The 22,295-nt window shown below is 45.5% G+C and overlaps 1 protein-coding gene across 8 annotated transcripts in view; it reads left to right on the top strand.

Moving 5' to 3' along the window:
* RGS6 (regulator of G protein signaling 6) overlaps positions 1-22,295 on the top strand; it is a 288,794-nt gene that overhangs the window by 246,090 nt on the left and 20,409 nt on the right. For all 8 annotated transcript variants that reach the window (XM_065839141.2, XM_071809267.1, XM_071809268.1 and 5 more), the window contains 2 exons: positions 2,085-2,271; positions 16,622-16,711. In XM_065839141.2, coding sequence (XP_065695213.1) covers positions 2,085-2,271; positions 16,622-16,711 — 277 coding nt within the window. The remainder of the gene's footprint in view (positions 1-2,084; positions 2,272-16,621; positions 16,712-22,295) is intronic.

Genomic DNA, 22,295 nt, shown 5'->3' with positions numbered 1-22,295 from the left:
GCACACCCCTTTGCCAACCCCAAATACTGTAGTTTGGCCTAGAAAACAGAATGCCAATGTGAGGGCCACCAGTAGGGGAGTCTGCAAGTACTGGTGTAGTGTCTGAGTGTACCCCAGTCTGTTTTACTGACAGCCTGCCAGGGAGCAGGGAAAAACGTATGAAGGAATATGATCATGTGGATTGTGCGAGTCAGGGCTACAGCATTAGTGCCTGTGCATGCAGCAGCCCTGCAGATGCCGGAGCAGCGCTGCAAGGGGCGGGCAGTCACTGCCACTTACTGGTGGGGTCGGGCAGTGCGTCCTGCCTACATGGTGGTCCCAGCCCTTATCCCAGTGGTGAAGCCTCCTGCTATCTCTCAGGGGCTTCATGGGTGGATTAAGCATGTTATTTGGGTGAGGGACAGTAGCAACAAGGGAGAACACAAGGTGGGGCTGATGTGGCAACAGGGAAGCAAGATATAAAACCTGTACCTGCAAACACAGCCTGATTGCTGGAGTCATGGGTGCAAGGATCATCCTCACCCCACACGCCTGCCTGACTGGGCAGGAGCAGGGAACAGGCAAGGAGGATTTAGGCTGGCCTTGCACACAGTGTGGATGTCTTTTTTTCCCAAATTGACCATTTCCCTCTATTGCAGGCAGAGCACCGTGCTAAACGGGTTAGTGGCCTCATTCGTTTATGATAACCCCAGTATTCCTGGGGTGATTAGGTACCTCCTGCAGCCAGTAAGGAAGCAACGGTCAAAAACAGCACAGGAGTGACCAGGCTGCTGGCTCCTCCACCCACCAATGGGATTTTAGTTTGGGAGAGTCTGTATTTTCCGCCTTCCACCATGGGGAAACATTTGCCTTAGTGGTACAAGGCTGGCGCCACTGAATCATTTGCGGTGGGAAATCAGGCTTTCTGTTAAATTTCGGCTGGTTTATTTAGTAGTCTCCCATAATGACAAAGTCAGGACACAGGATTTTCTAAGTTTTGTAGCTCTTTCAGGTGCCCTGAACAAGCAGTGACCCAGACAAACCCTGTCCTCACTGCACGGTCTGCTGAGCAGAGACGAGTGTGCGAGAGTGGTCGTCATCATCCCTGGGGCCATGGGCTCCTCTGCTGTGGGGTCAGAAAGAGCTGGTTATTGCAGGTGGCTGCAAATGTCCCTTCTATACCTGTTTATCCTGAAGCCCTTGGCACTCCCTGCAGAGCACTGCTGTACCCGCTCAGATGGGCTGCAGGACCTGGGTACCCAGGGCAGAGGCCTTGGGGGATATCTTCTTTCTAGAAGGTAGAACTGACCAAAAGTTGACCAAAACAAAAGGCTACCAGGGGCCATGCATCTTCTGAGTTAATAACCTGAAAGAGCATATTTCTGTCAACAATAAATAAAATCATAAACACCAAAAAAATACCTTTTTTTTTCAGGGTAAAGGACAATGCATGTCACTCTTGCAAAAATATTCCATTTCCTTTGATTTCACAGATCCAATTGTGGATTATGCCCTTAGCCATCAAAGAGGTCATCTTCTCAATGTTTGTGAACTTATTTTACTCTATTATAATGTGGTCCAGTCAAGAACATATCCCTGTAAAACTGGACTATGGCCATGACAAGATTAATCTCTTCCCATGGCATCCATCTGAATGCTCGTCAGTTTACAAGTGGGGGAAAAAAAATATAATCTAATTACCATTGCTACAACTTCACCCTGGAAATGATAGGAGTATTTTGTTCTGCATTTTGCATCCCCTCAGGATGACCAGGTTGGAGCAGGGCTGTGAGGGTCAGAGCCTGTGCCCTTCCTCCAGCTGCACAGCTCTGGGGGTTCCCGTTTGCCTGCCTGGTGTCACGCTATGCAGGGGTGGTTTGAATAAGAACTTTTTGAAGTCGCTGTACTGATCTTAGCCACAGTGTAAGGGTTTGGTGTAAAGTGTATCACACCTTCCCTTGAAATCATGCTAAATGGAGAGTCTTCTGTGAATTCAGCTAGTTTCAGGGTTAGGCTCTACGTCTGTGCTTTGTGACTCTTCCCAGGCTTATCCACAAAGTCTTATCTAGATTTCTCTCTTTTTCTCTTTTATCCCCAACCAACAGGTTTTGGCTGGCTGTCCAAGATCTCAAGAAACAACCTCTACAGGATGTAACCACCAGAGTGGAGGAAATCTGGCAAGAGTTTCTAGCTCCTGGGGCCCAAAGTGCTATCAACCTGGATTCCCACAGCTACGAGAAGACAAGCCAAAATGTCAAAGACCCAGGGAGATACACATATGAAGATGCACAGGTTTGTTTTTGATTTTGTGGAACTACTGCTGATAAAACTCTCAGTTTTACTGTGATATTCCACTATCACATTGTCACTGCTCACTTGTTAGAAAAAGGAGAGGCACAGTTGGAAGTGACTTTGAGGATATCTCTTCAAGCTGGGTAAATGATATTTTCTTTGAATCTGTCAGTTATAACAGGCTAATGCTCCTCTGGGAACAAATGTTCTAAAATTTACAAGTCTGCAAGGCGCAGTGAGCTGGAGCCATGTCTCAGAGAAAGAAAAGATGAAAGAGTGCTATAAAGTTCAGTTTGGCTCTCTGTACTCCCTGTCACCAAAGTCTGTCATATTTACAGAATGCCTGATATCATATCAAAATACTGGTTAGTACACTTTTAAAATAATTTATTTATTTATAGCTAATTATATCCACCCCTGCCAAACCTCAAATGCAGCAGCTCCCTCCAACACAGCTAGAAACTTGTCCACCAGACAATACCGTAGAATAATGATAGGACAGCAGGCAAATGCAGTGGGCTTAATCCTTCCCTCCTAAGGGCCACAGATTTATCAGGGAAATTTTACAGATAAAGTGTACACAGAAAATGCCTTCAGGAAAACAGATAATTTGAGAAAAACTGCTACAAGGAAGGATAAAGCTGCATAACCTTCTGGAAAAAAAAAAAAAAGAAAGTCATTTTATAAAGGCTAAAAAAGAAAAAGAAAAAAATGGATCATTTGGCAAATATTACCAGGGACACAATTAAAATATATTATCCTCGTAATCAATTTTATCAAAAGCATGTAATAAAACCAACTTGTTCTTTATATTGGCATTCAAAGGCAGTTCTTCAAAATACTCTACTAACAAAATATTTCGGTCTCAGGGGAGATGTTGTGGACCACTTATACAAGGTTAGGCAATGAATTTTTCAAACCAGCATCAAAAACTGTATTTTCTTGAATGCAGTCTTGCTCCTTGGGGCCAGCATAGACAGAATGTACGCAAAGTTTCAAGGTAATCCCTTGTGAATATCAGGCAACTTAAATGTTCTTTTTAAAGCTGAGAAACACAGGAATATGAAGACATCCTGACTAAGTCATATTTTTTGCTTTGCAGTTATAGTGAACAAGATCTTCTGCAAATTTGCATTACCTGAAAAAGATGATGATGGCAAATGCAGGCTAAAGCAGATAGGTGAATAATGAGGGAATTGATTAAATTGATAAATAGAAGTACTGAGAAAAAGATGGATGTTTAGACAATGAGTGTTTAATCAGAAGAAGACACAGGATTTCGGCTTGAACTGATCATTTCACAATGTAATTGTCATTCAAAGGGGTGTTGATGAAATCAAGCTGAAGCTCTTGGAGTAAGACTGCAATTTTAGCTCCTCAGGTTAATTTTATTCAGGGGATTTTTACGCTGAAGGATGTCCTCAACTCATCTCTTTTGGTTCATAGAAACGGGAGGTGAAGGTAGACCTTGAGGCCCAGCTGTGATCCTCTTGGAGACTAGGTCTGTGCCAGGGGAGGACAGAACAATGTGGAAGGTGCACCGAGCTACCTTCCTGTGCAGTGGAATTCTAGTAGCTCTCCAAAGCCCAAGCAAACCGTTTCTGACTGCTTGAACAGATAGCTAAGAAGGCTGTCTAACAGAAGCAGGGGGAAACAGAACAGTACTGATGGGCATAGTGCCCTGGTGTGCCTGGTGCAGTGTTGGCTTTCACTGACTCATCCTGGAGAGGGGACATTTTATTTGCATATCACTTCACAGGAACGCATGTAGGTCCCCCACAATGTGCTCTGAATCTCCCAGGTACTGTCCTGGTGTCTCCCCCAGGTCAGCCTTGCCTCCTCGGGGGCTCTGTTGTCCATGTATCTGTGGCAGGTTATAGCCTGGCTGCCTTATCTCAGTACACTGGCACCAGGAGCCTGTGAGAGTTCTCACACATCCCACATTCCTAAGGGACTCAACTCAACACAATCAGTCAAAACAGCCCACTGTGGGAGGGAAAATACAAGTGTTGTCCTGTCCTGGGTAGCTTTAGCACAAAGAGGAAAACAACTGAAATGTCCTTGTGAATAAAAAACAAGAAAAAATTTAGTTTACTGAACAGCACATTCTTTGAATGCCCGCGGCTCTGAGACACTAAGACTAAAAGGAAAGAAAAGGGTTGGCCGAACTGATAAAATTAAATTGCTGCTCCTGCAGTGGAAAAATAGGAGAAGATGATGTGACACTCCAGTACTTCAGCTGACCTGGGAGACCTGCAAAATGCCAATTCTGTATAAAAAGTGTTGGGAATGAACACATTGTGGTACTTGGGAAGGAGAAGGCATAGCAGCATACAGTGTGCTTCAGGCTAGTGAGTGCCTTGTGACTGTAAGTTCAAAGCAAAGCATCATCTGTTATCAGGTGCTTTAACAGTCTCCATGGAAGTGCTGCTTTGCACAGCCTTGGCTCCCGGCCCCAAAGAGCTCTCCCAGATGCTGCACAACCACTCGTAAGACAACTGGCCTAGAAGAAAACAGGGAGGAAAAGGGGTTTCTGACAAACATGCCTCTCACTTAAGACCTTTTCATCCCAAGGCCACTCATGATCCAAAGGCAAATGTTCCTCTGTTTAAGAAAAGGGACACTGAAAATCTCAGCTCCGAACATCCTCAAAGGACTCCTAATCCAAACCTGAAATTGGTCGGCATTTAGTGTTTCGAACAGAGCTCTCTCTAAGATGGGTTCCAGTATTACAGAAGTGTTTTGCCACCTCCCTATCTCAGCTTGAGGTATTTCCCCTGTTGTGAGTCCCTTGCTGCTGCTGTGCTTTGCAGTCCCATGATGCTCCACTTGCACAGAGCCGCCTTCTCTTGCTGTAACTCCCGCCTGTGCCCTCACCCTCCCCTGCCCTGTTCGGGCTGTGCCAGCTCACCCCTACCCTGAGCAGAGCACGCTGTGCCGGCTGAGCCTGCACCAACCTCCCCGTCCAGTGTGCTGGCATCCGCCATCCCCGAACAGCACAGCCCCTGCTCCTGGCTCTGTCCTGACCGTCAGCTTTGCCAGCTATCTTGATCTGCAGCACCTTTTGTCATTTTAATGCTGGGCCCCTCCAGAGGCGAGCTTGCCAATTTAGCTGATTATTTTCTGCTCTTAAACAACTGTCCACTGAGCAAAATATTATGATTATCAAACCATTTTCACTGGGGAGTAAAGCAGCTTTTAATACAAGGGGCACTGCTGGGAAAGGTCAGTTCAATTAAACAGTGAACCTACTTAGCAGGATGTAAGCTCCCACAGGAGTTATCAGCATCATTGGACAACCGATGTGGGACCCTGCAATATGAAACAGGCACAGCCGGCTCTGGAAAGCAAATAGGTTTGGGTCCATCTAAATGGCCTCTTTTGGCTAGTGAAGCTACTGACAACCAAAGTAATTCATCTTTAACATGGGAACCCAGAGCTGTGAGTGTGACAATTATGACTTATCTGTACAACGCATTATTAGTTTTCAAATATTTTTTCTTCCCACCTTCAAACATCTCCTTGCCTCCCCTGAAATGTCTTTGTGCCTTCAGCAAGTCTTTAATCCCTGCCTCAGTCCCTTGACATTGGGAACTGGTATCACAAGAATGTGATAGTAATGTTTGCTTGTAAAGGCATTTACTGGTAGGCTTCAGAGCCAGGTATAGTAAACTAAGGTAAGACACATAGTTGTCTTTGGAATTACATTCCTGTTTACTTTGTTTATTTTTCTTCTTTTATAAATAAAACTATTTGAGATTGACATTCCTTTACCTGAACTAATCAGCTATTGTTTCTGTGAAGATGATTCAGGGAAATTCGTTTCTAATCCTGGCTCAGATAGGGATTTTAACTGTGCTGTGCAGATCCTTGGCTAATTCCAGAGCAGATTTAGACCATAATGCTAAACTCCAGGCTCCTCAAACCAGAAATGTACCTGGCCCAGATTTGGGCACAATTCATGCTCTCAACTGCCCTGAGTTTTTGTTCTGGACTGTGATAGAGATATGAGCTCTTGCAGGATTCATCAGTGATCAGTCCTCAGTTTGCATTCTGGTCTCATCAGGAAGCTGGGAGCATTGACAGAACTTGACAGAATCCCGTTGAATTCAAAAACAAACTCCAAGTGTGAGCAAGGATCTCTTGGTAGTGGAATGTCATTTTCTACCAAGAAAGGAAAATAAGGGGTGACCTTTCTTCCACTGCCTTTGTCTTTTCAAGCATACACAGGATGTGAAAACAAGCATATAGAGCAATGTATGCCTGGTGTCTATTCAGTGGTCATACAGAACTCATTTTGTAGGTCTTGAGCAAAATCACAGCATGCAAGGAAAACGTGAAAATAATAAGTCATCGTGCATCTCTATCACCTTTCATGTAAGAACTTGAAGAAACATTATGCCTATTTTCTTAGTGTTTCACCTAGGCACCCCAGTTACATGCCTGCATGTAAAGGATGGTGACTAGGGATGGAGAATCGAGGTAGCAGCAGAGCAGCTCTGGCGGGCAGTGCATGGGCAGGCCCAGGTGCTCTGCCTTGAAGTGGGGTTCAAGTCCACCTGAGCCAGAGCTGCTCAGGGACCTGATGCTTGCGATACAAGAAATTGAAAGCAATAAGGTTGAGCATCCCTACACATACATGAATGGTGCCCAGGACTCCTGGAGGCTTTTGACAGCCTGGTCGTTCCTGTGGAGGTTAGGGACTGTGCAAGGACTTGACCTTTATTCTCCTCCTTTGGCTCTGATTCTGTGGGACTGAAGGAGAAAATCCTTCCTTATGCTGCACTCCAGTTGTCTTCCCAGTATGTGGGTTACGCTGACTGTAGAAACAGCCTTCACATGAAGCCTCACCGGTACTGTGTGTTTGATACATACACAAGCAAAAATGCAAGCTCCTTCATTTTCACAAAATGACCTAAAACCAAACAGTCTAAAACCGAGAGCTCCACAAATGCACCCAGAAGAGCCATTAGGTGTCTGGAGCAAAAATAGGAAAATAATGGTGGAGCCTTGTGCTGGTGTGCCTGATGCTGCACAGAGCAGGAAACAAAAGGCTTGAGGCAGAGGTCTACATAGGGTCAGATAGTCACTGTTATTACTTTCCCGAGATTTTTTTTTTAAATGTACATCTGCACCACACATCAGAAACTACTGATTTTATCCTTTACCCTCCATTTTAATTTGTGGTCTAGTGGTCATGTCATATGAAAACCACCTAACATGCAGCCTTTGTCTTGCTGTTGCCTTTCTGCCTCTGAAGGTGTCAGGAATTAAACGACTGTCTAAGCTAACCTGCCTCTGATACACACAGGCAGGAAAAGGGCTAGGAAAAGTCACAAACTGAACTCTCTCCGCATACATGCAGTGACAGAAGACAGCAGATCTCTCCAAATGAAAGATCACGAGAATGGTGTGACAAGAACAGTCGGCGTATTCCCACAGGACAATAGTCTGCCTGTGATTCAGTGTGTTGATCCTGCCAAGCTGGCTGGAACTATGTGCACGAGCAATAACAGTGCCTCATGTGCCAGACATTTCCTAACTCCAAAAAATACCTTTGAATTGGTTACATGGGAAAGTGTCTAGTTTGCTTAAAAATTGAGTTCAGCACTCAGACTCTGGGACTCTAGTCTCAATAGTGTGCTCTGTGCTTCCTCAGTGGAAGGAACAACTGTATGTCAAATCCAGAGCAAGAGCATTTTCTCGTTGTGTGAAAGTCAGGAAGGAGCTGATGCTGTTCTGTTTCTCCCAAACAGGGAGTGAAAGCGCTTGCACTTGCATCCCTTTCTACCCAGAAAGCCAGGACTCCACTGCTTGTGGATAATGAGTGAATGTTCCTGTGGATGACTCAGTTCCACCTCTGCCAAAACCACATGCTGCAGGAACATTACAGGCTAATTTTTTTAAGGGTGTGTTATCTCTTGAAGTGTTCACCCTTCTAATTAAAAGAAAAATATATATATATCCCTGTGGAGATTTATAAACAATGCATTTCACTTCTCCCTTTCTCAGACCAGGGCAGGTATGAATGTCATGTGTGGTCTGGATGGGGTTCATCGGCAAACAGATGCAAGATTTTGATATGCATTTGTAGCATGGACTCCAAAAGCTTGAGGTCAGTCACTTAAAGACAGTCCAAGGTGATACAGCAGTAGATATCTTAGAGCTAAAATGTTGATGAGACGTGGAAGGATGTTTCTGTAGGTAGGCATCCAAGCAAGCCTGGTGGTCCCTATCTCAGCGTAGCCTCCTTTACTCAGAAGTTGTATGCTACTGGTCTCTGTAAGGCTGCATCCTGCTCTGTCACCATCTCCTATGGGACACAGGCAGCCCCAGTGCAACCGAATTTTACTTCTGCGTGTGAGGGACTCTGCATGCTCCTCTCCATGGCACAACTCAGCTTTTTGGCAGGATTTTTATCAGAGAAAACAGAAAGAGGCAGCTCTGCAAGTATCAGGGTGTTGGCCAAAAAGTTCTCATGGCTGTACCACAGCATGTATAGGAGTGCAAAACCCCATCTTCGTTGCTGCAACTCTGAGATACTGTATTGTTTGGAAAAGAGATGCGAGTCTTCCAAGTGCTACACTGGGTTGTCCCCTCCTCTCCAGCAAAACCTGTTCACTTGGGCGTTTTGCCAGTAGCCAGGATTTGGCCCATATTGAGAGAATCAGCCTCTTAGGCATGATCATTGTTCTCAAAACCTAAAGCTGCTCATATGGCGTTAGACTCCCGGCAGCCCACTCTTGTCTCCCAGGATAGCCCTTGCTATATTTAGGACTAAATCCTCCTGCAGTACCAGGCTGACCCCTTCACTGCACAGCACTCAACAACCCTTTGCCTCCGTCGTCCTGCGCAGTGTGTTTGCTACGGACCCCCCAGCAGCTCTGCCTTCCCATTTGTGTGTTCAGAGGTATGAAGCAAACCAGTTGTCTCATCAATTTACAGAGGAACCAAAGCTAAATTTATGTGTTACTCTTATCAATGCACTTTCCCACAAAAGATTTACATTGTGTTTCCAACTCTGTATCTACAGGGCTAAACAAAGGATTTCTGTGTATTACTCAAAATGAGCTCTCATTGCTTACAGTTATCCCTCCTGCTAAAGCTCCTTCTTATGTTTCTGTGCCTTCAGCCCGGTGTAATTTCATTTGTGGCCTGAAAAGAGGTTTTATGCTTTTTTAGTTTAGCAGTGAGGTTAGTCTGTCTTACAGTATAATTATTCATCTTTTTTTTGTTTTCCATAGTAACAAACCCAGCTTGGTTGAGTGTGAAGAAAATGCATCAGCTAAAACTCTGGGTGTAAATTGTTGTGTCACTTAAGTAACTTAAGAGTGGCCAAAGAGATATTGCTCAGATTTTCCAGAGCAATTCACACTTGGGCCAAGACCCTTATGTGCCGTTTACCAACTTGAAACATTTCTTTTCTAAACTGTAAATCAAGGAAAGCTCAGCCCTCCTGCAGCAGCCAGAGTGCCCATTTTCCCCTCGGCCTGCTAGACAGCAATACTGCCAGGTACCGATGGGGCTTTGTGAGGGAGGCTCTCCTTGACTGATGCGTGCAGACAGCTCAAAATGGGCAGCACAGCTCTTTTGAGAAGAGTAAGATCCTAAAAGCAGAGACCAGAATAAGCAGATCCAGGGACATTCTTAGTGGGGATTTGGACACATTAAGGGGAATTGGAATAAAACCCCCTGTGTTTCCCTGCCTCCTCCCCCAGCTGGTGTTTTCCCATAATGTTCAGTCAGGGCAAGTGCAAAGGTCTTTTCTTCTGCAGCTTCTTCACTGCTTGCCTCAGCTCAGCTGTGTCTGCTACCAACTTCTTCAGCTTCCAGAGCCGATGTGGCATTTTTTCCTGCTTTCTCTAAAGCGCATTTCAGTGCTGTAAGTTAGACTGAGTGTCAAGTGATCGTAATTACTCCTGAAAACGGTTGCATTCATTAGTGGCACAGGTAACTGCTGGAGAGGAGGAGGTCTCCTTTCCTTTCTTTGGCTTTGTGGAAGATCCTGGTGGTAGTATGGTAGGGGGTGCTGCTAGTCAGGCAGGATTGCTGAGGATAGACTGGGAATGGTGAGACAGTGGGAGTAGGGTACATCTCCAACAGCCCCTGGATTGCAGTTTTTGCAGCTGCAGTGTGTGTGTGCTGGGGTTAACCTCACCTCCTTGGCCACCGATGTCCGTTCAGAGCAGAGGTGCCAACGCAAAGGCATTAGGCTGCTGCCTGTTCTAATTGGAAAGTGCAGCAGCTGCACACCGTGTGGTCAGAAAAGCATCTCTGTGCTTTCTCCTTCCCACATCCTCTTTGTGCTATGGAGACAGCTTTTCAAAAAGCCAACCCCCTGGCAGGTCCTCAGCTGACATCCCTTATCATCCTTCCAGCGGAGGCCACAAGGCATTCACTGAGGCTCTGCCCTCTCATGTACGAATCTGCAGTAAATTCCTCCCCAGTGCCCAGCACACAGGTAGAACAAACATTAACATTCATTGTGGTTTGCTGGTTTATATTTAGTTATTTAATCTACTGCTTTACATTGCTTATGGGCTTTTCTTCTACTGGATTTGTCTGACATTCTGCAAATCTCCCTTGTAGTTGGCCAGCGGTGTGGCTGCAGGTGTTCACATGCTTGCAATGCAAAGTGTTCTCCAAATCAATTCTCACTGCTTTAATGCCAGGTCTTGGTGATGGGATGAAGGGATGCCCTAAAACAATCCAAAATATGTTAGTGGGATAGCTACAGCAAGGAGATTCTGACCAGTTTACTTTAAAAGACCAAAGTGGGCCCTTGGGTCTCACATGAATCTCAACAGCTTCTGGCCTTAGTATAAGCTCCCTGGAAAGGACTAAAAATCTGCTAAACGGGAAACCTGTGCTTGAAACAAAAAAAAAAAATTTGCAATTTCCCCGTATTCTCACTTGTCATCTAAAGTTCACAGCTGTGTTTAGGCACAAACAGGGAAAACTTTCTATCAGCAACTTCAAATGTAAGGGCTTTCTGGAATCTGACTGGTGTTCAAAGGTAATGAGAACATTGTGCTTGGCCTTCTCAACCCTCCAAAAGTCTCAAGCCTGTCACAAAATGTCACAGTGGGTAAGATACAGATGGGATTAGAAATGGATGTTTAACCACCAACAGTCCTCGTCTCATATACACGATTCAGAGGGGAAGAACCAAGATTTTCTGCTAAAAAGAAAGGTTAACGGAAAACACAGTTCCTGAGGTCTATCAGGTGCTTTGTCCAAGTCAGACTTTATTATTATTTTTTTGTCATTCAGGTTTATTCCCACATACTTCTCGGGTGTTCCCAAGGTCCTGCTTGGCTGCCATCCATGCCCTCCTCAGGGTCACTGCATTTGACTGCGAAGGGAGAGAGAGTCCTGAGATCACATTGCAGTGCATTGATTTGAAGCAGGTGCAGCTTTGAGACAGTTTCTGGTATCACAGCCACCTCCCACGTTCCCATCTGGATTGCAATCTTTCTTTTTTTTTTTTCCCCTCCCCCTTTCCTCTCTTGTCAAGAAAATTTACAGAGTTTGTCCTTCATCTCTTTCCAAAGATAGAGCTTGTGGAAGGAAAACAGCCAAGAGATGCCGAATCTTATCAGGGTTTATTTTCCTGCACTTAAGCTGTCAGCTATAGCTGGGATGGGTTTTCCTCTTGGTTTCATGTAACTGTAGAAAATATTTTCTTTGTGATTTACCTGACTGGCTCCTTTGTCTTCTAATTCACAGAAGTGACAATGTTTCCCCATTTAAAATGTACTGGTTTTTCTCCTTTATATCATGCAACGATGATGGTAAGTGGAATGGTTATACCATCTGAAGTGTAACTCTCATGACACCAGCCCAGGTACAGAGAAGATGTTCAAGTGGAGCTGGGTAGCCCTCAGTCCCACTATGTAATTCTTCCCACCATGGAGGAGATGTGATTCAGGTGCCCAAACCATGAAAGCCACTCTACCTTTTTTCTCAAGAAGAGATGCATGCAGACTCCATTGTCTCTGTTGACTTGGTTTAGGATCTGGGGAAGAACAGTTCTGGTTTTTTTTGAAAGCAAACCTGCTCTGCTTGCAGGAGTCTTGTAAGGGAATTGTTTGATTCCTGGAGACAAAATCCACCATAATTACAAAAGCAGGTTGTTGTGTCACCCTCCATGTTAGGCTGACATTTCCAATTGCGCATCCATCCTGGCAGGGGAGCAGTCATCAATGGCATGCTGTGTGAGGGACTGACTGACTGGTCAGCTCAGAAAGTCAGGTCGCCAGGGCTTGCTTGCACATGTAAAGTCCATCCCTGTCTCCACTTGCAACTGCCACTGCAGTGGCCTGGAACAGTGGCTTGGTGCTCAGAAAGAGCTGGCAAGGCTGCAGGGGAGACCCATGGGATGTGTGATGCCTGTCAACTCCTAGCCAAATCTTGAAAGACCATTTTTTTCTGCTTTTTGTCTGTTTTTAAAAACAGGGTGCTACCCTGTTTAATGGTTTGATAGATCAGTTTGGCAACTTTTGTTAGAAGATTGTTTGGAATTTTTGTTTTTGCAATATGTTCCCCTAAGGGATTGCTGTCCTAAGTCTAGAGGAGGGAGCTGGGAGTCCACACCCTACCTGGGGAGTGGTACCCAGCAGTGGCTGGGAGATGTTGGGAGATGAAATGTTGCTCCTGCTGTTGTGCAGATGTGTCACAAGAACTTCCCAGGGCACTTGCAAAGAAATGTCACAGTGATAATTCTGGCCAGCCTGCTCACAGCGCAGGAGATGGTAATGTCCAGAGCTGCAGCTGCATTGTTAAAAATTACACAAAGCGCCAAAATGCTTTGTGTATTCGGGGAACCAGTAATAATGAGCTTGTTACCTTATAATAAACAACTTTACAAAATGCAGAGTTCTCTCAGCAAAAGGACAGGAAGGCTCAAGTTTCTTGCCAGCAGTGTCAGGTGTGTCAGAGAGTGAGCATGTGTATAAAGTGCATCACTAGAGATGCTGGCTGCAGTTGGAGATTTCAGTCTTTGGAGAGGTTATGTTCCCTCTCCAAGATATGATAAAGAGGAGGAACAAAAGCAGCTGCTCAATAAAATAAGAAGTGAGAGACCAGTGGGTTACAATGAGCCAATGTGAGTTAAAAATCTGTGACAAGCCAATTCTCACAAGTTGCACAGAGCAGCTAAATCCATGCAGACACCTCTGTTGAGAGGCCCCTTGCTCAGGCCTCCTCAGAAGAATATGTGTGGTTGCTGGACCTCCAGTAGCTTTCAATGTATTTAAGAAATGATGAGCTGCCAAATGCTGTCTGTAAATTCTCAGTAGCAAGTTGCAGATTTCAGAAAGTATAACAGAAAATAGCCTGGTGGCAAAGAACAGAAAAGGCAAAAGATCCAAATGTTCCAGCCACTAGTGTTTCCCATCCTGCAGCTGGGTTTGTTGTGTGACTGAGCTGAACACGGACTGCAGCCACAATTGGAGCAGGGACCTTCCTGCTGCAGTCTCAGCAGGCATTTTGGCTGCAGCGATGTAAGCTGTCCTGTACTGTTGCAAATTGGAAGGCAGTCTTTGCTGACCTGAGCAACTGGTTCAGACTTCCAGCAGCTACTTCAGAAGTGCAGTGCTGTAAAGTAAATGATCAGTGTATCATTTGTGCCTCCAATCCAGAGCTTATTCAAAGCAAGTCTTTGGAATTCTTGCAATTAAGCAGTAAAGGTTGTTTCTGAAGCTATGCATGTCCTGCCTTTCCCCATGCCCAGCCTCTTTCTTCATTAGCATTCAAAGCCTAGGAATAGTTATTCCCTGTTTGAATATATCTTTGGTGAACAGCTGAAAGGTAGCTGTGTTCTGTTCTGTGATTCCAGATATGAAAAACAGAGAAAATGCTTCATACCAATTAGCTCACTGCGGTGGCAGTTGGGCTGTGGGTGTGCAACAGTCCTATTTTTCAGGGAAGGGCTTTGGTTAGGAAGTCGGCTGGTGGTTTATTTCATCTCAGGATCGAAGTAATTTTTCCCCCTTCCCACAGCCAGATATTGAGTTTATACTGTTTTAAGGTCAAAGACATGAAGACGTCTTGACGTGAGCAAGAATGATAGTTGTTGCTGGTGTGCCAGCGGGTTGTGTGGCCAGCCAGGCCCTGCTGTGTTCTCCTTTGCCTGCAAACAGCTCATGTGATCTGTGTGGCAATGAAAACTGAATGCTGTGTTCCAAAAATATTATTATTTCCTCTCAGAGCAGACCCAGTTATCCAGACGCAGGTAAAGAAACCATTTGTAGTCGAAAGGTGGTGAAAAAATTAATCGTGTGTCTATCAAAATGTTAACCAGAGTACCCCTGTCATGCAGTGCCTTACCTGAGCCCCACAGCCCCTGCCCGCCCACCCCAGCACCCCCTCCCACCAGCACCCTGCATGTACTGGTGCTGTGAGGGAGGACCACTAAGAGGAGGGAGGCTCTGGAGACCCCTTGGGCCCTTTGCTATCCATGGGCTACCAGGTGGCTGCCCTACTTATTCATCAGTTTTCTCGTCCTGGAGAAGGAAGGAGAAAGACCTTTAGGTATACAGTCAGGAGGGTTTGTTTGTTTGTTTGTTTTTTTCCCCGGGTAATTATGAAGAACTCATTAGGAAGGTGTGGAGTCTCCCTGGGAGACCTTAAGAGGTAACAGTACAGATTAACTGGCTGCGATCTGTTTCTGCTAGCTGAAGTACTTGAGAGAGCGTTGATGATGTAAATCTTTGTTCACGCCAGAGAAACAGGAACCTTTTGATGACCATATCCATGACATGCATTATTTTCCCTCTTCTTGCTGCACAGCGTATTTGGCTCATTCTGTCCTGAATAAATAAAACAAATGTCCCACAGCTGTATGCAAAATCTCATGGCAGTGCTGTAGGTGAGAAGTATGCAGCTGTGCCCTCCCTCGTGTTTTTCTGCAGCAAAGAAAGGTGACAGTTGCTAAATGGCTTTATACGAGCATTTCTGTTGCAAAATCTTCTGCTATCCGTCAGATAGATAATGCTACACAAATGAGGATTTGTCAGGTCTGAAAGCAAGTGTGGAAGTTAAGCAATACAAATTGTTCCACACCAGGTTGTAGCTCAAAGGATACATTTGTGCTGTGTCATAGGAAAACAGTGGCAGTTATCCCTCTCTTAGAACTGCACCAGATAGTGCAAGAAAGCTGAATTAAGCAATTCTTCTGTGTATAGACAGGTCATCACTAATTACCCCTGATAGTGAAGATAGGGGAATTCTGCTTGGCTTGTGAAATAAGCTATGCGACTTTAGTCTGGTTTGGCTCTTCTAAAGTTTCATGTACAATGGCTTTAGGGCAAGAGAGAATATTTCACGTTGTATAAATCAGTATAGATAAAATTGAGCATTAAATCGATAAAAGTACTTCCTTGGGCAAAGTCTAAGGGAAATGTCCAGGGTACCTTTTTTTTTTCTCTTGAATTCCTTTAGTGTGTTCTCAGTCTTTATTTGGTCAAAGTATTTTGATATTATTTTCTTGGTGTTTGGGATAGTATATAATACAAATCCAGGGATAATTAGGCAAAGAAGAGCTGACTGTATTGAGGGATTCTCAGCAGGAAACTAAAACTAAGCAAGGAAGCTGAAAAAGAGTGGGCATGAAGTTCTGCTGCAATGAAACACTGCTTTGTAAGTTTGAAGATGCACATAGTAACTGCTCTCAGAGCAAGCTGGTAACAGTAGTTTGACTTGCTAGGAGAAAAAAGACCCTATGGGAAGGACTCGTCTGACATACATAACTTTATACATATGATGTAGCCATCCATATCTGAGCTAGTCCTGTAACTTCCCTGCATAGTCACCAGAGATACAGGCTTTTTCAGGACATTAACAGCTTGTCAAGATTTAAGTATGTGTCTTTAGTGGAGATGAAACGTGCTCAAGTATCAGTTCCCTCTGTGAACAGGAGGGGCGTGCTGGGTGATAGTTCAAGTATCTATGAGTGGTGAAATGGAACCTAATCTGTGAGACAATTTCTGGTGTTTATTTCTTCCTTCTTGAGACATCCGAGTAGTTTCTGGCCGGACACCTGCTTATAATCTGGCGACTTCAGAGAGTTGCAGTCTTTGCAGAATAACTCTGATTACTGAATGTGTGCCAGCCTTTGGGGTGAGGGCCATCTCTTTGTTTTGTGTTCATGCAGCCCCAGGCACAGCAGGGTCGTGCCCCAGGATGGACCTCCTGTGCGCTACCACAACACAGATAATCAATAATAGCAGACTTAATTAGAACTTTGATAAGTCTCTCTCTTCCTTCTAATTCACTATGTTTTAAATCCCTGTGATGTCTAAATGAGGTTTGATAACAATTCTCTCTCTCATTTCCTCCCGTCCCTCAGGAGCACATTTACAAGCTGATGAAGAGTGACAGCTATGCGCGCTTCCTCCGTTCGAATGCTTACCAGGACTTATTGCTGGCAAAGAAGAAGGTATCTGTTGGAAAGGACCTGCTTGCATCTCTTAGCACCTCTTGATTCTCGCCTGCTGCTTGCTGCTAGTGTGAAAATGAAATATTATTTCCTTTTTTTTGTTTGTTTCCTTTAAGGAAGGAATGAGCACTTTTATTTTCTGCACTGGGGAGACAGGGTATGGCATCCATATGTGCAGCCTCAACATGTGTTTTGGGGAAAACATGGTGACCCAAGGTAAAAATAATATGGAAATGTGTCTTGCACAGCTGTCTCCCAGACTCAGTGCAGGCAATTAAAATTGCATTGCCTCATGACAATGCAGAACCCATCAGTCTGTTCGTTACTGATCCAAATTTCACCCATTCTGATGTTCACCTCCCTAGCCTCACCATGTGATCTTCCCTTTGGATGCCTTACCTGTAGACCTCCCTGCAGTGATTCCCAGGCTTCTTTTCTCCCTTTCCCTTGCTTTTGGCTCCCCAGAGGTGTTTCCTTTTCCTTGAAGACAAGAAACAATTGCAGCCCATGTGGTAATCAAGAATTCCAGCCACATTTTCTCACAGGAGAACTGGCTTTGAGCTCTTCTTAGCCTTTTTGATGTCTGCATGTGCTCTGCCAGCACCACATTTCTGCCAGGAGCCCCCAGTTCAGGGTAGAAAAAGAGCGGGTATGTAGAATTACGGCAGGTCCTGTCCAAGTGTCACTTCTTTCTGAGGGGGCTGGGAGGTAAACTACTGATCTCTGCATTTCTGGCTGTGTTCAAATGCTTCCTACACCTCCTGACTTATTTCCGTAAGTCTGCCTGTCCATCTGTGTGCATGTGCATGCAGGTACACGTGTACGTGTCCCACTTACATTTGGCTTCCAGGACCGTACATAAACTGACTCCTGGCTCCTGCAGCCTGAGTGTGTGGCTTCCCATCACCATCTTCCCTGCTGTTTTTCTGCTGCATTCTCTGTGTGCTGCCAAATTACATTTCATCGACACAATACAATGAAATCCCAGTGGTATTTTTGTCCTGATTGTCACTGTGTGCCCTAAAAACATGCATATGGTGACAAAAGGAGACAAACCCCTCTCTCTGCTGTGTCTGGGACTACTGGCAGGTGGACTAGGGGAAGGTAATGGAGGGCAGCAGTCAGCCTTATGTTTCAAAATGTCTGGTTTGAGACAGCATGAACCAGTGCTGCTTACATTTGAAAAGGTTAGACCTGACTTAGAGTTCAGAGGCTGTGGGAAAAGAAGGAGATGCAAGGCAAAGGCAAAGTCTTCTGATGGTGTAAAGCATAAAAACCTTTTCAATTTTTCTAAATACCTTTGCCATCTTTCTACCCCTATCAGTTTATGGTGCCTCCCCGCAAGTCTCCACTGAATACATGAAGGTTTCTGTGCTTCAGAGCAGGAGAATTTTCTCCTCCCAGCTGAACCCATTCAAACCAGAGGTGGTCTTTTTGGTGGTGGGTTTGTTTTGTTGGTTGGATTTTTTTTTCCAGTCTTTGTTTGCTGTCAGATCAAGCCCTGGATGTGTCAGCAGGACGTCCTCTTCCTCCCGCAAACTGCCAACAGAGCAGGTTTTGGTGTCATCTTAACACAACCGTGAAAGTAAGAATTGAGTTTCTTTTAGAAAGAGTTGTGGGTGCATTAGTAAACATAGCGAGGTACAAAAAAGGTGATGGGTTGTTCATCAGCTTCACACGATGTGGGACAGGAGTTGATGTTACTCCAGAATTTGTAAAGCTCTTTGCAGTCATGTTACATTGTGTTGGGCAAGTGAATGTTTCTGAAGCAGGATAGATGGAGAGATGCTGACAGAAAGAACATGAAGTTTCTTAATGCTGAGCTACATGGTAAGATCTTTAGTACTTTTGGTGCAGCTTTGAGACGCATCCCTTTAAACTTCCTCTACATAGCTGGAAAGCAGAGAGAAGGAAAAGAGAAAACCCAGTGGTATAACAGAGCCCGTGTGGATGGAGGATTTGGTTTAGAACCTGCATGCAAAGTCCTGGCTTTGCTGATGTCAGTAGAAATTCACTGAAGTTGTTTTAAGTCTTTATAAAGAGTACATCTCTCTGGGGCGTGAGTATGCCTTGCCCCTAGTGTTGTCTGTTTACCACACTGATATGACATAACCTTACCTTTAGTACTGAAAACAGGTTCTGTCAGAAGCATAGCATGATGGACTTGGGCTAAAAGAGTTGCTTGCACAGATCAAATTAATGTCTCTATGGACCGAGATTCACATGTGAATATTTTGTGGGTAAGTTTATGTCATTTGGATCCTTTGCCCCCCAGCACTGAGTTGTGGCAGGAAAAAGGGACTGAGAGGGCAGGAAAAAGGGACAGGTTGTCTGTGTGGCTAAAGCACAGGACTGAGTGCCACAATATCCACGGTCTTCGCCTGGTTCCCCGCTTCCTTTCTTATGTGGGGAAAGAAAGGTTCAGCTTTGCCTGCCTTATATCCTCTTCTTCTGTTGAATGGGAATAATGTGACGTGCTCAGTAGGGCAGTAGCAGGGCTTGATTAGTGCCTCAAAACATGCTTGGTATTTTTGATATTTGTAAGATACTCTAAGCTTGAAGAGTTACTTTTTTCCCATACCATGCAATAACCACAGATGTGGGAGCTTCCCCTCCTTGCTCTGGGAGTGCAGTAATGGAGGGGAGGGGGGGGAGGCAGGAGAAGTTATGGGCCAGGGCTGAGATACAATGACAGAATTCTAGGGGAGAACAGCAACAGTAAAAGGAACATATTGTTCACACCACTGACTGATGCAAGACAGTGGACATAGGCTGTGTACAAACCAGGAATATATACTTTGTAAATCCATTTAGTTTTGGTTTTTTTTCTCCATTCTTCCCAGTGTCATTATTACAAATAACCACAGTATTATTGGCCTTGATCCTTAGGATTCATGGTGCTCAGCAGGGAACATGAGATTGGCCTCCAGCAAGGGTGTGATTGGAAGCAGTGAGCTGCAGAGGAGGAGAGCTGGGTGTAGCTCCCTGCCTTGCACAGAAGTCCTCCTCCCCCACCAGGCTGGAGGAGGGACAAGGGCAAAGCCCTGTCCCCAGGAGAAATAACTGTACGCCCAGCCCAATTTGAGCTTGATGTCTCCATGTCCAGCCTTCCACCTGCAGCAGGTAGAAATCACGGGGCTGCTGAAGGCAGCCGGCTCAGCAGTGAAGGGCTGGATGATGCTGAGGTCCCCGACCGACTCATCGTGTTTTATTTGTGTATCTATGCAACACGTCCCACTTGTGCTGTGCAGGGTCAAGTGTCGACCTGCTCCTGTTTCTACTGATATGCACGTTACTGCAGGCTACTTTACAGCAGGTAATCACCACCACACCATCCCTCAGCCCTCCTGCACAGTGGGCAAAATGGTGGCTGGGTGTCCTTAGATGGCAGCAAGCCTCATGTCAGAATTAAGTGCCATGACAAGCCTCCTTGCTTGAGGCAAGGAGGCGTTAGGGCTGGATGACTTGGCTGCAGAGCCAGAGTTTATTGTGTGGGGAAAGAGCAGTGTTGATTAGTTAGTGCACCATGGGAGGGGGTGGGGGTGCACAGGAGCTTTGTTAACGGTGAAGGAGCAGCCAGACACATGCTTTGCTAGTTATTTTTGAGAAGGGAGAGAAAGGAACAGAAAAGATCTTGAGGCATTTTCCATTACTCCCTGTAATGGGGAAACGATGACATTGGCAGGCACCTGGCTGCTGGCTGAAGTGGCAGCTGAGCTGTCACAGCTCTGATGGCCATGGCAGGCTGGCATGGGGTGGCTTCCCACCATCCAGCCCTGCCCGCAGGCAGGGGAGCATCCTGGAGAGGCGGCCGCAGCTGTGGTGCAGAGAGGCTGCGAAGCCACCGGTGCGAGCCCCGTCGCGGTAGGGAAAGAGCAGGTTGGTATTTGCTTGGTTTAGAGCATTGTTTTCCTCTCCAGCTGGTTCAGAGGAGGGCGAGTTCTCTGTGGTCCTGCACAAATAGACAGAAAACAGATGCAAAATGCTGCTCCAGCCTTTTGGTAGCATTGTACATGCTCTTTGCTTTCTTGCTTTGGACAGATGTACATGACTGCCTGAGAAGCCTGGGACCTGATCCTGGCCTTTCCATGGGCCAGGGCCAGGGAGGTGATTATCCTTTCTTTTCATCTGATGTCATTCCTTCTGGAATACGTGGTTTTCACCAAGTTAAAGTTCAAAAAAACCCTACCCAGACCCCAAAGTCTCATACCAAAGAAAGGATTCAATAGCCAAGAAAATGAATCCTGGGATGGAGTGAGAGGGGGAAGGATGGAGAGATTTTTGCAGACCTGCAGTTCAGAAGACCAAATTATGGGATGTATTTCCCTAGCCTTTTTCAGATCCCTGGCAAAAAGTGTCAGCAAGACAATGGCTTGGAGCCTCATGCCAGGCTTCATTTTCAGCACGCACCTCTTGAAGCATTGCTTTTATCCAGACCCCCTGTTCCAGCTGCTCTATATTGTCCAGGAAGGTTCCCACTGTAGATTCTGTCCCCATCTCAGTCCCATCAGGGAACACATGACCAGTTTGATTCAGTGACAGGGCTTGGCTTGAATATTGTAAAGATGCTGAGCATTTTTCTCTTATTACTTCTAATAATCAGTGTCAGCTGGTTTTCATAATATTTTCTACTTACGCTGTTCTGTGCCAGCAGAATCTACACAAAGGAACTTAAAATTGGGATGACTGGGTAAATAATTAATCATGAAAAAAGGAAAATTTGGAGGAGATAGTTAATAATTAGTGAATGGCTCCTAAGTGATGAGGTCTATTTTTCTGCACCTACCTGGCCTGAGAGGTTTTCATCTGCAGTGGGGGTGGTTGTTTCATATTTTATCCAAATGCACATATCCTTTGCCATTACCTGGTGGAGTCTGTTGGTGTATTTACTGGCAAAGATTCACCTAGGAGGACTGCTTGATGTGTTTCTTTGCCTTCGCCCTTTGCACTTGCAGTGTGTGTTTGTGCAGACTCTGCAGTGGTGCTGCAGCGGGCACAGCTCTACGGTCCACAGCTTGTCAGACACTCCCTGCGCAGGACCCCAGGTCTGTTCACAGGGCTGAGAAAGGTCTGACTTGGTCTTTTTTTTTCTTTTCTTTTTTTTTTTTTTCTTTTCCTTTCTTTTTCACCTTGTTATTTTTAAATTTCCTTCCTCTGCTGTGCGAGGCAGCCTCCGTGCTGTGCAGGAGGGATGCGGGCAGGTGGCTGCCTGCGCAGCATGTTGCCAGGCACAGGGTCTGCAGGCAAGCAGGCAGGAAGAGCCGCATAGCCCGCACCCACGCCCACTGCTGCTAAAACTGCTCGGGCCAGCTCATCACTCTGCAGCCAGCCTGCATCAGCTGCTTTTTATTTTACTAGAAAATGTCAGGCTTTGACTCAGAGCTGGATGCTACGAGGATGAGCTTTCCACACATCCAGCGGGTCCCAGCTTGCCATCCCCATGCCAAATGTGCAGGGTTGCTGCAGCCTGTGCTTGTAAGATGCCTCTGTGGGACACCCTCAGTGCTCTCCATGCCCACTTCCTTAGGTGTGTCTTCAGCCGTCATAGGGAAACGGCCTTGTGTGTGGCCCTTTAGGCTACGTG

Source organism: Patagioenas fasciata, chromosome 5 (genome assembly GCF_037038585.1).
Source record: "Patagioenas fasciata isolate bPatFas1 chromosome 5, bPatFas1.hap1, whole genome shotgun sequence".
Taxonomy (NCBI): domain Eukaryota; kingdom Metazoa; phylum Chordata; class Aves; order Columbiformes; family Columbidae; genus Patagioenas; species Patagioenas fasciata.
Note: the sequence above shows the minus strand (reverse complement) of the source record. Positions and strands in the feature narration are given on the sequence as shown.